Here is a 17,188-nt window from a genome sequence, read left to right on the forward strand (position 1 = left end):
AGGACCAAGAGGAGGGACCTCTGGATATAATAGAGCTTCAGGGAGATCCCAACAAAGAAGGTGCTGGAGAACACGACCCACAGAGCTGTGTGTGAGGTCCTGGACTTCACGTCCTGAATCTCTGCTATTTTCTTATTTAAAGTTTCAATTTCTACCTTTTGGTCATTTTTTTTTAAATTTCTGATCTCATTTGTTTTTCTGAGGGTAGCTTTTCTAAGTTCTCTTATATCACTTTGACTTGCTTTTTTGAGTTTTGGTCTCTTTATTATAGCAATTTTAAATTCTGTCTGACAAGGAGATAAAATCTTCCTCTTTTTCCTCGGAAAGTTGTCCTCGCTGCATGACATCATTTTCCACTGGAGGTACTGAGTGCCATGGTTGCATTTTTTTGTCTGCCCATTTTGCTGCTTTACAGTTTCTTCTGTATTTTTTTTCAGTAACTGCAGCAGTAATTTGGGGAATTGAGCTACAGTTACTTTTTCTGTAGGTGGCTCTATGGTTTTATTTGATTTGCCTTTGCTGGATTCTGTTGGCATTGAGACCTGTTCATGCAGTGTGTCAGCGGGGTGGGAGAGGGACCCGGAGGCTCCAATCACTGTCACAGACATGCTGGGGGTAGTGGCCTGTTTGTGTTTGTGGCACTGCTAATATTGCACTGCTAATATGGCACTGCTAATATTGCTCTTTGGGGTTCCAGATCTGTCAGTGCATAGTCCTGAGGGGGAGAAGGGAAGAGTGCTCTGTTGTTTTCTTTACCCAGAATCTGACTTGTTTGGGTCATCCCAGTTCCTCCATATGGGTTTCACATCAATCAAGTGTGTGTGCACTGTTTCAGACCTGTTCTCTCCACAGGTCCCTGGGTGACTAGCAGCCTTGCCATCTGATTCCCTGGCCCCAGACCACAGGCTCTAAGTGTTCTCTTCACCCATCTCCTGTTCACTGAAGCATGACTCTCCTCCATGTTGCTGCTGGTACAGTCTATTGGGTCTGAAGTACAAGGGACTCTTCAGATCACCCCAAAATGGGACTCCCTCAGTGTGTGCCCATTGGTCAATTGTTAGATGTTCCTCTTGAGAGTGAAGCAAGAAACCACTCCAAAAAATTTTGGAGAAAAGAAAATTTTTAAACATTCTACTGAATCAATAGTAGATAGAAGAGATGCATAGAGCAAGGTATGGGGGAAAGGCATGGAGCCCCAAACCCTCTCCAAGCCTACCAGCTTCCAAAATCCCCAGGATATTAAAATAAATTTAAATCACAATTATTATGAAAATAATCAAGAAGGAATTTTTGATATTAAGGCTCTCATGAACGATGGAAAATTTTTAAGACAATAATTTCTATTTTGGGGCCTCCCTGGTGGTGCAAGGAGTTAAGCACCACTCTACGAAGCAATCAGCACCTTCTGCAGCACAAGTTCAATCCCCAGCCGGCCAGGGAGCAACCCACATGGCCAGGCAAACCTCTCCTGGCTCACCTGCTGCTACCCTCAGCAGTGTATTTCAGTCAGTCTGCCTATTCTGTTCCCCCCTCTGTCTCTGGTGAATACTCTCACCACCCACACCTCTGGACTATACCCCAGCTCTTGTATGCATAAATAAATAAATCTTAAAAACAATTTCCATTTTTATATATGGCTTTGTTGTAGAAATGTACAGTAGGACAATAAAAATGATTCTAAACATTAAAAAGACATTACACCAGATTGAAATTCTGTGGGAGAAGAGATTAGTCGTAAGAGTTCAGGGAGAAAGTCATACATTGTAAAATTGGCTAAGAATTTCAAGTCATGGTATTTATTATCTATTAGAAATAATTTTTTTTTGCCATTGGATAATTTTAAATGAGTAATAGAACAGTTTCAATTTTAAAATGTCTATGGTTATAATATCTTTTAAATTATATTCTTTACCAACTATTTATATTCATTAGTTAAAATGTTTACATATTAACTTGAAACTGGTCAATGGAGGTATAATTTTTCAAAATTTTTAGGGTTACATAAGCAAAAATATTTGGAAAATCAGGGCTCTAAAACACTATGTTGCATTATCTCTTCAATGACAATTTGCCTCCTCTTCCTCCTGAATCTCTGGTATTTGTTTAAATGTGTGCAGGGGTCAGACACAAAAGAAACATAAGGACTAGGAGATGAAAATGAAGAAAGTAATTGTTTCTCAATTACTGAGCTCACTGGAATAGAAGTTATGAAGGTGGCAATTCTATTTGGCATAATTGAGTCACAATTTTAGTAAAGATTCAGATTTTGATGTAATGATTCTGATTCATGTTAGTTTCTCACAGTGGCCCAGAATTTAGAGTTCAAACTCTAGGCTACTCTCTAAACTACTGGGCAATTGTTAAATCATTGTAGCTCAATTTCAAGAACAACGGATTGAACATAAGGACCTATGTCCACCAAAATCACACACAGTATCCTTTCTTAGAGCTTTTTGTAGGCAAATTTGAAACAAAGAACTAATTTAAGATTTCTAACTATGTGAAAAAAAAAGTCCAGCAATGTTTTTGCACGATCTGGTTCAGTAGAGATGGGCCTACTGTGATTATATTAAACTAGATATAGAATTAAAACAGATGATGATGATGCTTTTAATTATTCAGAATGTGATTAGCATGAAGTGATTGAACTGATTATTAACCAAAATAGATTCGTGTTTATTATTATTACAAAAAAATTCAGACATTTGTTTTGTAACTAAAAATTCCTATATTTTATAATTATCTGTAAGACTATAAATGTGGGATTTTTTAATGTGAGGCAAAAAACGGAAAAAAAATGTGGATGCTCTTGATCTCCAGTCACTGAACAAAATAATGCTCTGTAAGAAACACGGGAACCAACCTATGATCTTGGGCTTCTGAGTTATTAACCTGTAAGTCAGGCAGCCACCTTACCAAGAGAGTGAGAAGCACAAATGCAGCTGAGAAAAGGAAACCTCAATATTTCTATTTTATGAACCACTGTGTCACCTCAAGCAAAACAATATCTGGCATGAAACAGAAACCTAATCTCAAATGATCTATAAACAAGAATGACTAGGCCCAAAGAAAACAGGTAGCATTTAGGCTCAACAAGAATTCTGTTTGGCTTGGCACTGCTTCTTTATGCTGAGTATGTGGCATAGCAAAGTCAAAACAGGACTGTGGCTCACAGAAAAACAGTGGAAATCTACAAGATGAGTATTTTTTGTAATTCACAGATCAAAAGACGTTAAGAATTCCAGATTATTTTTTAAAGCTTCAAAATTCAATTCACACCAAAATCAAATTCAGGCACAGGGAAGTTGATCACAAAGTTTATTAAAATTCTCCCACAACTTTAGCACTATTAATACCCAAATAACAATAATGATAAGTATTGCTCTTAGATATTCTCCTCCTTATCTTTACCACTCTCCTTAACCCACCCTATGCTATACCCTACAGACAGATCCTGGAAAGAACTGAGAGGAAATATCAGGAACAGGACACCACAAGTAGAAGGAATAGAATAGCTGGAGCCTAAAAAACAAAAAAGGACACTATTAAGAGAGAAGTCAGAGAAGTACTGGGGTCCAGATAATGTAGGACAGGAGCATTATGTTGCACAACTGCAAGAGATGCTACTTATATCAAATTCTTGTGATTGCTGCTTTCCTGCAGTTGTGCAATGCAGCAGTACTGATGGAGGGTCCTGATAGTTCCAAAAATGTTGGCTTTTATATTGAGTGGGATGGGAAATCTTTAGAAAACCTGGAGAGGAGATATGCGAATGCTTAAAAACTCAATAGTGTTTGGGTAGCCAAAAAGAACATCTTCTGCTGCCTGGGGAATAGTCTGCATGTGTACACAGCGGCAGCAAAGAAGCCAATCTAGGAAGGAGTAAGGGCACTAGGACCAGGTGGTGGTTGTGAGTGGTGAGCACTGGTTGAATTATGTGTCCTCCATATCCTGGGCTCCACATCTGTGAATTTTACCAACTTTGGTTCAAAAATATATACTATGTAGTTAGGGCGATAATAGCTATATCTATACAGAACATGTACAGACACTTTTTTCTTGTCATTATTCCTTAAACAACACAGCGCAACAACTATCCATATAGCATTTACATTTCATTAGGTATTGTAAGTAATCTAAAAACAATTTAAAGAATTAGAAGATGTGGGTAGGTTAGATGCAAATTCTACACTGTTCTATACAAAGCACCTGAGTAACCTCAGATTTTGGTATCTGCAGACAGTCCTGGAATGAATTCCCTCAACCCTCCCCAATACCAAAGACTTCTGTATTGGGAAAGGAGCAGATTTGGGGGCAATATCAGATTGGTTTTTTTTTAAGATTTATATATTTATGCACACAAGAATGGGGGTACAGGCCAGAGGTGTGGGGGGGGGGTTGAGGGTTGAGAGGATTCACCAGAGATAGAGTGGGGAACAGAACAGGCAGATTGACTGAAATACACTGCAAAGGGGAGCAGTGGGCAAGTCAGGAGAGGTCTGCTGCGCCATGTGGATTGCTTCCTGGCTGGGGATCAAACTCATGCTTCAGTGGCTGCGGTTAGATTCATAGGTTGTGTCTTAACCCCTTGCACCACCAGGGAGGCCCCAGATCAGTTTAGTACATTTTATGTTTGACATGCCTTTCAGACACTCAAGTGGAAATAAGTAGAAAGCAGATCTTATGTGTTTATGAGTGTACGCGCGCATGTGCATGTGTCATTAGCATATATTTGCACACAAGTCCAGAGTTAAGAGAAGATGCAAGTGTGAGAGACACATTTACAGCTGACTGCGCATGGTAGTATTTCAGACCACCAGTGTAAATGAAATCACCAAAGGAGGAGAGATCCAAGGAGTAAGCCATGGGCACTCCAATGTTTAAAGGTAAGAAAAATGAGGAGAAAACATCAAAGGAGGATAAGTATGAGTAACCAAACAAGGAAAACCTATCTAGAAGCCAAGGAAAGAGATTTTATCAGGGAGGAGGGCAAATACTGCAAGATACCAATTCAGAGGAAAACTGAGACCTTCCCATGGGATTTAGTAATAAGGATGGAAATCCTTAGAACCTGATTAAAAAGTAGCTTTTCTTAAGACATGGAAGCAAGAGCAGTGGAATATGGTTCTGAAGCTTGGTAAAAATAGAAAATTTAAGATGAAATTATAGATTAAGAGTGCTATGTACTTATGTGGCCCAGCAAGTATGACAGGCCCCAGAGAAGATGCATATAATGTTGAGCAAAGAGAACTGAGACTAGGATCCTGTGAAATATCAGAAATTAAGGTTAACCTGAGGGGGTGGGGGGAAGCAAATATTGTTTAAAAAAAAAAGAAGTTAAGGTTAAGATGGTGTAGCAGAAGAGGGAGAAATCAATAAGGGCAACAGCCTTCCATTGCTGGGTGCAGATAAGTGTTGTAGTTCCTCCTTCAAATCTATGTTTCTGTTCTAATAGGATGTAGTACTTAGGGTGATAGCATATACAAGTTTCAAAGGCTGAAGGAAGTACATACCCCAGCTACTTCATCCCTTTAGTGGAGAAATTCTGAGCCATATTCCCTAGCCAAATTCCCAGATTTTCCCATGAAATTCTGTTCCAGTTGCCAACTATTACAACTAGTTCAATAATTTACCTTTATTGGTATACTTCCCTTTGCTGAGTCATCTCCTCACTCACCCCAACAATGTCCCATGACTTTCTAAATAGTTATACATGATTTAACAATGGGGATACATTCTGAAAGATGAGTTGTTGGGTGATTTCACTATCGTGTGAACATCACAGAGTTTAATTACACAAATCTAGAAGTATAGTCTACCATGCCAAAAGGTTTAATACAGTCTACCAGGCTAAAAGGTATAACCTCCTGAGACCATATGTGTAATTGTGATTCATTACTGACTTGTAACATTGTTAAAGACATATGACTGTTTACCATTTGGGCTTAAATCCTTGTCTTCGGCTCTGCTTCTGTGCTTATATAGCTCTCTCTCTATTGGTTTGTGAGTTCTTTCAAAATGTGTATGTCATTTTTCCCTTATCAGTTCCTGGTGAACTGCCTGGTACATAGACTATGCTTCAATGTCTATTGAATTAAATCATTTACATAGACTAGTACATTATAGGTTCCAAAAATCCCTTCAAATATATCCTCATTTAATCCATAAAACAGTTCTACCATTCAAGTATGGTTATTCCTGCTGTAAAGTTAAAAAAAAAATAAGACGTGTAAATGGCTTAATAAACTTACTCAATACCCCATAATTATTAAGTAAAAACAGTCAGGGCTTAAGTGTAAGTCTTCATGCCTAAGTTTGATGCTTTTAAAAGAAGCATCAACATGTAGAAGAAAGAAAATGTTTTAGTAATTTAAATTTTAAAATAATATGAAATTAAACAAATAAGAAAAATTGAAATTATAGGAAATCCTCATTTTATTTAAGACTATTCATATAATGAAAAGTACATGACTATTTAATAGTTCCTTGATGCTATCTATAAAAAAATCCCTCTCACACAAAACATTGGTACTAAGTAGCTCAAAAAAAAAATAGTATTGCCAATAGTATTGCATTTTCTCTCAAATTAACACACAATTCAATAGGAGAAATTCAGAGTATGTGTTTTACTAAGATCCTGAAACGCCAATTTCGCTAAATTACACTAATGCATTGAAATGGTTGCTACCAGCAACCAGAACTATAAAGCAAATAAAATACTAGGAAAAGGAACAAGGAAATGAAAGGATAAAGAGCTGAGGTTCTTTCATAGCAGGGACAATCTATTTAGGCCCACCAAAATACCATTAAAAAACTATTTCCCATATACAATTACAGACAAGGTTGTGTAAAGGATTAGCCAGAGAACCTGATATGATTGATGGGTCTTGATCATCAGCCCCCTGAGTTCTCACAACTCAACTATGGAAACACACAGTAATGCTTATTTTTAAACCTTGGAGAACAGTTCCCACAGCATTTTCACTTTAGTACATTATTTATTTTACCAGAAAACCTTTCATTTATATATGATAGAAAGGTTAAGACAACTGCATATTCTTCCACATGAGAACAAATATCCTCAGAGTTATGACTGATTTAAAGGATGCTAAGAGAAGACGAATTGAACTTAGAGAACAGTACATTGGGAAAAGCAGCTGTAACAATTTGAGGGTTTAGGCTCAATGCAGTCTGAAGACATTTTGAAAGCTCTTTCTGAGAAGGTTGCTGTAACAGAGGGTAGTGTTCAAGGATTACTAATTGAATCCCAAGATGGTCCCAGGATGGTGGACTACTGGGTAGAAGATAAAACCCTAGGAGGGGGAGGGAGGGAGAAATTTAAAATAACCTTAGAATGACTAGAGCCCAACTTGTGTTTCCTCGTTTACAAAATGAAGATGATAATACCTCAGAGGTTTGCTCTGTAAGTAAAATGAGTTAACAGTGTGGGTCAATTGAATATACAGAGAAAAAAAACCTGTCATCATACATGAAAATGAATTCCAGAATTATGGCAGATATAAAGGGAAATGTTAAAACTGTAAACCTCTGAGCAGAAAACACAAAAGTAAAACATCTATGTTTGGGGGGTAGACAAAAGTATCTTTAAGACACAAAAAGTGAATCACCAAGGAAAATATAGGTAATTATGATCCCATTAAAATTAAGAATTTCCATTCCATAATAGACAATAATAAAAGATTGTAAGGCAAGTTATAATGTGGAGAGAGCTTCGCAATACATGTATCTGACAGATAACTTCTATCCAAAACACATAAAGAACCACAAACTAATAGCAAAAGGGCAGATTACTACTCAAATGACAAAATCGGTGGACAGTTCACAAAAGGGGAAACTCAAATAGCAAAAAAAAAAAAAATGAAAATTCCATCAAATTCATCAACAAGATGCAGCTTAAAACCACAAAAAGGTATCAATCACAACACTGTCAACAGAATGGCTAAAATGAAAAACACTTGAAAATGCCCAGAGTTGGGGGGGATTTTGAGCAGCTCCACTTTCACAACTAGCTGGTAGGCTATAAACTGGTACAGCCACTTCAGAAAATGTTTTGCTGAACAAATGCACAACCATGTTCAATCAAAGATGTGCACAAGAATACTCATAGCATCACTATATTCGTTGTCATCAGAAACAACGCAAATGTCCATCAACAATAGAATAGAATAAAAAATATTGTGCATGACCATATATTAGAATGTTATACAATGACAATGAATCAACCAAAGAGCACACACTTTACAGCTCCACTGATGTGAAGTCCAGAGCTAAGCCCAACTATCTGACAGCATAGAGGTCAGTACAGAGGTTTCTTTGGGGAGTATGAGATTACTGGGAGACCTGGTAGTGTTTCCTGAAATGTTGCCAACATTCTATTTCTTGATCTGGGTGCTGGTTGCATGAGTGTGGTCATATTTTGCTAAATTTACTGAATTATACACATTTTTAGGAGACATCCTTCTATGAACATTGTACTTCAATAAAAACATATTAAAATGAAATGGAAAACAGACACCTACGTTGCTTTCCTTTTTCCTGTTGTGGTGAAAAGCAAATTCTGCTGATGTTGCTGCTTTCAGTTTCGTTTCTAAACTGGGAGCATTTGAGGAAATCAGGCCAGGAGGAGTTGACCACCCCCAGGACTGACTCACAGCCCTCTTTCGCAGCCTCACAGAAGGACCTACAAGGCAGGAGTCCATGACTAGAAGAAAAGAGAAAGGTGAAAATTAATGTTTTTACAAACTACTTCTCAAAATAATGATGAATTTAAAGTTGGCCATCAGTGTGCAATATTATCTTAATTTATATTTACTATAGTCAACACCTAAATTTCTACATTGAGTCCTATGATAAAGATTTTCAGTCACCCAATTGTGATTCTAGAAGAAATAATCTACCTCCATAACATATTATCTAATTATCTCTTGTAGAAGAATTTATCCCAAAAGAATTTTTTAGATTTCCTGTGCTAAAGTAAACCTGTCAACCAAAAAAGGGCCCTACTTAATATCAAAAGGAGTATATTAACATGGAACTGATAAGACCCCAAATTGGAAAGGCAGAAGTAGGGCACAAAGTTTTTTTAATCTTTCCCTTGAGAAATTAAAAGTATCTCTGAGAAGCAGAAAGAAAAATGTGCTGTAACATACCCTCCCTTCCTCTCTGCAAAAGAAATATCAATAGATAAATGAAGCCTTAATTATTTATCTACCATTACAAACAATTCATTTCTCTGCCATTTTTAAGCAGTTGTTTGAGCTAAGATTTCAATTTTATCTGCTGCAAAGTAGAAATATGCTAGCAACTGCTTATTAATGTGAAAAGTAATGATGCTGCCTGAACTTGTCTCTATTCATCTGACCTGCAATCAAATTCTGCTTAAAGCCAGAGCTCTGTATTTGGGGCCTAGAATGCCACAATGCCAAGGGCATGGGCTTGTACCCTTGCAGACCTAGGCAGCTATTTTTACTTTGCATCTATAGACTGCAGCTCTTATCTTCACTGGTCATTTGGCAAAAGCATTTCAAATGTTTTTAAGGATACTGGGAAAGAAAAATATACAGTCAGTCAAAGCAAAGCACACACTTCACAAAGCAGAGGACAATAAGATAATGCAGAATCACATAAAATTAGATCTATAAAAGACCTTAAGCAATACCTCATTCAAATTCTTCATTTGAGATAAGCCCAGGGAGATTTTAGAATGAGCTTGAGGTCACAAAACTTCCTATGGCAGAAGTTGGAAGAGAATCCAGATGTTTTAATTTCTAGTCCAGGCTCTATCCTACAATACTGTCTATTCTTACATAAAGACCTAATAATTAGGCTTTTAAAACCAAAAGCCTAATTATTAGGTCTTTATGTAAGAATAGACAGTACATTTATAATTTCCTATTCATACTTCTACAGGCTGCAGAAATAATGTGATGTGTTCCGCTGAGTTAAAATGGAATTGATAGGGGCCTCCCTGGTGGCGCAGGTGGTTGAGCGCCACACTGTGAAGCTGTCCACAGCCTCTGCAGCGTGGGTTCGATCCTGGCCAGCCAGCGAGAATCCCACATGGCGCAGCAGACCTCTCCTGTCTTGCCTGCTGCTCCCCTCAGCAGTGTATTTCAGTCAGTCTGCCTGTTCTATTCCCCGCTCTGTCTCTGGTGAATCCTCTCACCCTCCTGCACATCTGGCCTGTACCCTGATTCTTGTATAAATGAATCTTTTAAAATAAAATTAAAAATATGGAACTGATAGTCTGCAAAAGAATCTTGAGAAAGAAAGAGACCTTGTTATATAAAAATAATTATGTTCAGACATAAATGCTTTTGACTGTCCTTTCAGAAACTCACCTTAAAACTGAGTATCTTTTAGAATCCTGACATACATATAATCATCTAATTACTTTAATATTTAACTCAATTTGTTAGTAAAGAAATGGAGTGAGGTTTTGCATTTGAAAGTCTTCGTTTGGGGGCATAAGATATGAATTGGTCCAGGAAAGTATATCAATATAAAGACAATACCTTGACTATAGGTAAGGAAACATATTAGATATATATAGGACTAAAAAAGTATTACTCCATATGATATTTTTTAAGATTTCCTGGGGTAAATCTCATTCCAGAGAAGGTAGACACCATATTTTCTCAGATAAAACTGGCTGAGGAATGTGGAGAACATAGAATTCCTACACAATTGCTATCACTTTGTTGGACTTTAAGTGCTACACAAGTACTGTCTCACTTACTTCTTAGGACAGCCCTAAGTGAGAGATGCTATTACTACCACCCCTAATATATAAACAAGGAAACTGAGGTAGAGGAAAAATAATAGATTTGTCCAAGATCGCTGAGGTAGTATGAGAGGCACTATTTGAACCTGGGGAGGTTAATCTAAGTACTCACTTTTTAAAACCACTCTATTATATGTGAGCCCTTACTTCAGGAATGAATCTTCCAAAAACACAAGTAAGATTAGTTCAAAATTTGATAAGAATTTCCTGGTGGATCAAACATGTACACCATGATTGGGTTGTCCTTCCATCATACAAATGCCTAGTTAACCAGCAATGAATAAGTTTTTTCTTGAAAGGGGCTGAGAAATGCTGGGAAAATATAGAGGCATTTCTGCTTTCTTTTTCAGGTATATGATAGCCCCATAGTAAAGCTACAAAACAAGCTAGGCTTGGCTTTGGGATTCTTCCTTTGCCTCCCAGGCACTGACCTAGGTTCCCCGTGTCCTGATACCACCCTAGAAACCCCCTCCCCAGCACCTGAACCAGACAATCCCCTCCACAGAGCATTACTTTTTCTTAAACTTTCCTCCCTTCCTATAATCATTACTATGTTCTCTAAGTGAATTGATCTCAATTAGGCCTTCCCCCCCCAAAAAAAAGGATGAAAATAACACAAAGTAATTCATAATCATAGACAGACACTCAATGCTCCCAGAGGTTTTTACACCATTAGAAGATTACTTGCTGCAACAAAGAAATCTCTAACTGATGAAATTCCAGGCACCATTCATAGGAGAAAAGAAATCATCCAACACTGACAGTTGGGAAAATCATGGTGAAGTTGACTAATACTCAGGGTCTAACTCTCACAAGTGGTTCCTCACTCTGAACCAACTTTTTTTTTTTTTTTAATCACTCTACGTCTTTTCTCAGAATCTTCTATGGTAACGGTAATGAAGATTCACAAAGGGGCCCAGCACACTGTTTGCATGTTATAAAACTGAGTCTTTAACTCAGAAACTGACCTCCTGCAGGACAGCATACATCCACCCTACAGCTTTCACTGGCTACTCCTGCCTGATCTCCATCCAACAGTCATTCCCACCAAGATTCAGTCACCTCCTTGAAAAGGAGAAGGGTTTTTAGAAGAGTCTTTGATTTTTCATGGTTCTTGTACCACTAACATTCTTTAAATCAAAATTCATTCTCATAAAGTTTCTCAGAGGAGCAGTGATAATCCTAATAATGTTGCGAAATTTCAAAAGATAAGACTTTTTTCCTCAAGATTGGATCTGGGAATATTTAGAGGTATTAAGATATAATTAGGCCCTCCATTCTAAAAATAGGGCAAAGAAAACATCCAGAGTGTTTCTGAATAGCTCTTTTAACAGGTATAGCCAACTGAGGCTCTTAAGCTTTAAATTGCTGGATCAAGACATGTGAAATAGTGGGAGAGTATTAAAAACTAACAACCTTTCTAACCAGTCAGCAAAATGAGGACTCATTGTTCTTGCTTTGTGTGAAATTCAGCTGCATGCTTAGCTTTTCAATACAGGGAATAGTGTGATAAGACAGCCTACACTGTTTTGTAATGTAACTGTTTCTATCCAAGAAACAAACAACAGACAGACAACTGAAGTCAGTACTCAGCACAGGGAAAGAGTCAGTTTTGGCAATCAGAATACTATTTTAGAAGTAATGATCACTTTAATTGATGTGTGAAGTGCAATTTGGTCTTGCCCCTATATAGGATAAATGAAGATTGCTCAGACTTTTGTGCCACTGGCCTTGTGGCTATCACGTGTGGCCTTGAATGTAGGAGGCACTTGGGAGCATGGGCTCAAGGCACACATGCCTGATGGTAGACACATGGAGTGTGGTGTGGGGGTGCATAAGTGGGCATGCCTGAGCCAAGAGACTGAGCATATAAGTGCAGCATCACAGAGGACGGTAAGCAACAGAGGATCATGCAGCAGAGTGGAGTGAAGAGCAGGGGAGAACACAGAAAGCTCAAGATTTAACTTTTTTCCATGAAAAAAAAGTCTTTGGAGCAAACTCTAAGATGGCCCAAATGACTCCACCTGCAGCATTCATGCCCTGCATAAATCCTTCCACTTGAGTGTGGGCTGCCTTCTGGCATACTCCTAACTAATAGAAGGTGATAGGAGTCACCTCCACCCTTAGGGTGCATAGGATTGTGACTTCTACCTAGCTAATTCTCTATCCCTTACTGATTTTGATGAAGTAAGTTGCCATATTGGGACTAACTTGGCAGGGACTTATGGGTGGTCTGTTCCCAACAGTTAGCTGGGAACACAAGCCCTCAGTCCAACAGGTCTTGAACTGAAATGCCTCCAACAAACAAATGAGCTTGCAAGTGAATCCTTCCCTAGTCATTCTTTCAGAGAAAACTCTAGTCCTGGCTGCTAACACCAAGATCATATCCACAGGACATACCCTAAAGCAGAGGATCCAGTTAAGTTACACCTGGATTCTAGATCCACACAGAAGCTACAATATAATATATGTGTTTTGGGTTAAGCTGCTAAGTTTGTGGTAATCTTTTGTGCAGCAATAAGTGACTAATGCATTTTTCTTTGATCATGGCCTGGTCAGAGGCATGCTACTGAGTTAGATGTACAAATCATTGATGACACTCACATAATCAGTTTTCTAAAAGCATATTCTTAAATTTGTCTCTGTTAGGCTGAGCAGTTCAATGAACCATGCTCACAAAGTTCCAGTCCCTGACAACTTCCACAGTTATAGACAAGAGTCATGGAGAGAACATTAATCTAAGCCTTGCAGAACATTTTACTCCAATTTTCTCCCTTTATGTTGTAAGGATTCTGAGACCTCTAAAGGAGATCTCATAACCAGATTCCAGCCCAGGGGTCTCAAATATCTCACCTTGCTGGCCTCTTCTCACAAACATGAGCCACAGGTAACACAAGAGCATAAATCCACAAATGACACAGGTGTGTAAATTCATCACCACTGCTCAAAAACACATAAAAACAACAGAGTGCTTGTTCACTCTATGATGGGCCAACAGCGTGGCTTCCTATGTCAGCACTTTCTGGGATCTATCCCTAATAGAGGGATAGCTTAGATGGGGTTTAGAGTAGAAAGAAAAAGGTGCCCTTGGTTCCCAGCTGCCCTAGACAAGGGGATTGAAAACTGTGCAAGTGAATGATTGAAGTGTCATTGTCTCATATAAGAAGAGAAATAATGAGAGAAGACAGGGTATTTTTTTGGTTACCTTGGTCTGATACTTTAAAAAACCAGTTTCATTTTTCATTTGCAATAGCTATGATCGCAGCAGGAAAGAAACAGCCCACTGAAGTAGGGCTGCTGCAGAGCTTAAATAAAAGGGGCATTACAGACGTGCTGTCAGGGTTTAGAGAAACCAGTTGGGTGGCGCAGTATGCAAGGAGCTGCTGGCATTCCAGACTTAAGGACAAGGGGAAGGAGCAGTTATTGAAACTTGGAAAGAGCTACATAGATAAGGCTGCTGATAAGAGCCAGAGCATCGCAGAGGGGAATGCAGCTGACCTATGTGATCTGCAGAGATAAAGCAAGGGGATCACTACCCAACCTGACTCTTTCCATGCTCTGATATCCCACTAGGGGTTTCCACTGGCCAAACCCCACAAGAAGAGAGTAAACAGCCATTATTGGAACCACTGTCTTGGGAAGAATGGCATGGAAGGTGTAAAGTGGATATGAAGCAGTAAGTGAGAAAGAGCTAGCACAGTGATGCAAGCTCCACACCTACTGGGAGCTCAACAGATAGCCGTCAAGAGGTGACATGCCATGGTGTGCAAATAACTAAACTATTATTAGCTTAAGATAGAGTAAGAGTATTTACATCAAAAAACATAGCAACCACTACAAATAATGGTTTGGTTTGTTTTTTCAGGGATCCATTTATCAACACACCCCTGGATGGAAGTATAAACCATGCTATCTCCTGCGGAAGGAAAATAGTATTTATATCCACTGAAAACAAAATTAGTATCATGTACTTGAACTAGATTAACACATCAAATCATTATTAACAAATTATCTCTATCAAAACCACAACCACCAGTCCTCCATTGATACACATAATTTTCTTGTTGGTAATACCATCTTTTCAAGTCCTGAGGCCCCTCAAACCTTTACCACACCATCAATCTCACCATTCCAATGCATTTAATTCAATTAAAATACTAAATTTACTTCCTAAAATTCTGTCAAGACCATTTATTCTGAACATTTTATGTTCTAGTAAAATTAAAGAAGTTGTAGTTCTCCAAATCTGTGACAGAAATATCTGCCTGTTTTTTCCACCTTGTCCACATAGCAAATCTCTATGTATCCTCTATAACTCAATTTAGCTGCTACCTCCTCCCTGAGAGTGGCCTTCCCTAATAACGCCATATGGAAAGGGTCCCTCCTTTTCTGTATTATCCCCACATCTTGTAAACTGATCACATTGTGCAGCAATTTTATTGCTTTCATGTCTGATCTCCCATTAGGCTGAAACCCTTGAAGGCAGAACTGTGTTTTATTCATCTCTGTATCCTAGCACCAAACTTTGTAGCTAGAACAAGGTAGGTGCCAATAAGCATTTGCTAAATGAATAAACTGATAACTTTCCTAACATCTTTATTGAATAAATTGATGTCAGAAACTGAAAGACAGCTCTCAAATTTTACATAATGTCTGGCAAACTCTCCACCTCTCCTTTATGTCTACCACACCTTTGTCAACAGTGTCTGCTTGCAGTAGTGATTCCATTATGCCCTTCTTCCCCACTGTAGGGTAAAGAAAATGTCAGGCTTTTCTGCCCTTCCGCCATCCGGATAGATGATGGATCCTTGTCCTGAATGCATGCCTGATGGCGCGCACCTGGAATAGGGTGTGGGCATAGGTAGATGGGATTCAGCTGAGTTAAGACTGTGCTTTTAAGGGCGGCGTCACGGGGACGCCAGCAGCAGCAGAAGAAGTCGAAGCAGAAGCCGAGAAGCAGCAGAACAAACGCCAGAGAGTCCAGATAGAGTGAAGACTTGCTGGGGGCTGGGAGGCCAGCACCCCTGCCTGCCATATGCCTGGTGAACCCCAAATAAAAAACCTGCAAAACTACTGAGGACTCAGACTCCTCCTTTACCCGGTCTGCATGGGATCAGAAAACCTGCACCGTGGCCAGTCCTGCCCTTTACACCCACTTAGGTCAGATAGCAGTGAACATTCAAGATGTCTGGGTCTCCCTTACTTCCTGGATTCTTATATCCTTGTGGATCAAATGTAATCTCTGAGGTTTTCATGAATGCCACTCTGCTTAAAATTCTACAGCTTGCCACCAGATGCCCATTTTTCCAAGGCTCTACCTTCCTTGCTGTCTTAGGTATTATTATCTTATTAATTATCTATTTGCTTATTGCCTATCTCCATCCAGCATAAAATAAGCTCCATGAGGTCAAAGATTCTTACTTTGTTTGCTGCTATATCATTATTGTATACAGTCAGGGATACATACATATTAGTGGGAGAATAAAATTAATCACAGGCAGAGGATGATTCAGTGACCTACTTGGAATAAAGTTGTCAGTAGCAATGTTGGTAGTAGAACCACTACTACCTAACTCCAAGCTTAATGAATATACATGTTCACATGATCGGTGTTCATGTGATGTCCTCCCTGCAGGTCAGCAAATCCTACATGTGCTGTTCAATTTTAAAGTAATTCCCACATAAGAGGAAAATGTCAGTAAAATCACTATAATATGGAAATGCTACGGAGTGTCTCACTTATATGACAATGTAGGTGTCACCCTTAAAGAAACTTGAAGAAATGCCACCAGATAAACACAGTTTGAATTAAAATGGGTGTGAATCCATGGAATATTACTCAGCATTCAAAAAAGATAAACACATGCAATTTGCAGCAACATGGATGGCGCTGGAAGGGATCATGCTCAGCAAAATAAGCCAAAAAGAAAAAGAAAAATACCGGATGGTCTCACTCATAGCAGGAATCTAGAAAACTTAAATAAGGGACCAGGAAAATGAATAACTATAAGAAAGTGAAAATCAAAATCAACAAAAAACTATGAACCAGAGACACTTTTAGGGGGGCGGGGACAGGAGGGGAGGGATTGGGGTCAGAATGGGGGGGCTGCAATTGTATGGGGAATATAAAAATAAAATTTATTATTTAAAAAAATAAATAAATAAATAAAGTGTTTTCTACCACAAAAAAAAAAAAAAAAAGATAAATTATACTCAACTGTAGCCCTTTGGATCCAGACCAAATAAGTAAAAACAAAGGAAAAAAAAAATGGGTGTGAATAATGTAAAACCATATAAACCACACAACCACACCTGGAAGAGAACATAAAATTCCATACCCTTGTAACCAACATAATCCTAATTCTCATTAATACTTGGCATTCT

The 17,188-nt window shown here is 38.5% G+C and overlaps 1 protein-coding gene across 2 annotated transcripts in view; it reads right to left on the minus strand.

Annotated features, from left to right (window-relative positions):
* CORIN (corin, serine peptidase) overlaps positions 1 to 17,188 on the minus strand; it is a 179,849-nt gene that overhangs the window by 111,756 nt on the left and 50,905 nt on the right. For both annotated transcript variants that reach the window (XM_054687979.1, XM_037530071.2), the window contains exon 5: positions 8,541 to 8,722. In XM_054687979.1, the coding sequence (XP_054543954.1) occupies positions 8,541 to 8,722 (182 nt within the window). The remainder of the gene's footprint in view (positions 1 to 8,540; positions 8,723 to 17,188) is intronic.

This window comes from Talpa occidentalis, unplaced genomic scaffold (genome assembly GCF_014898055.3).
Source record: "Talpa occidentalis isolate TD23 unplaced genomic scaffold, MPIMG_talOcc4v2.1 talOcc4.6, whole genome shotgun sequence".
NCBI lineage: Eukaryota > Metazoa > Chordata > Mammalia > Eulipotyphla > Talpidae > Talpa > Talpa occidentalis.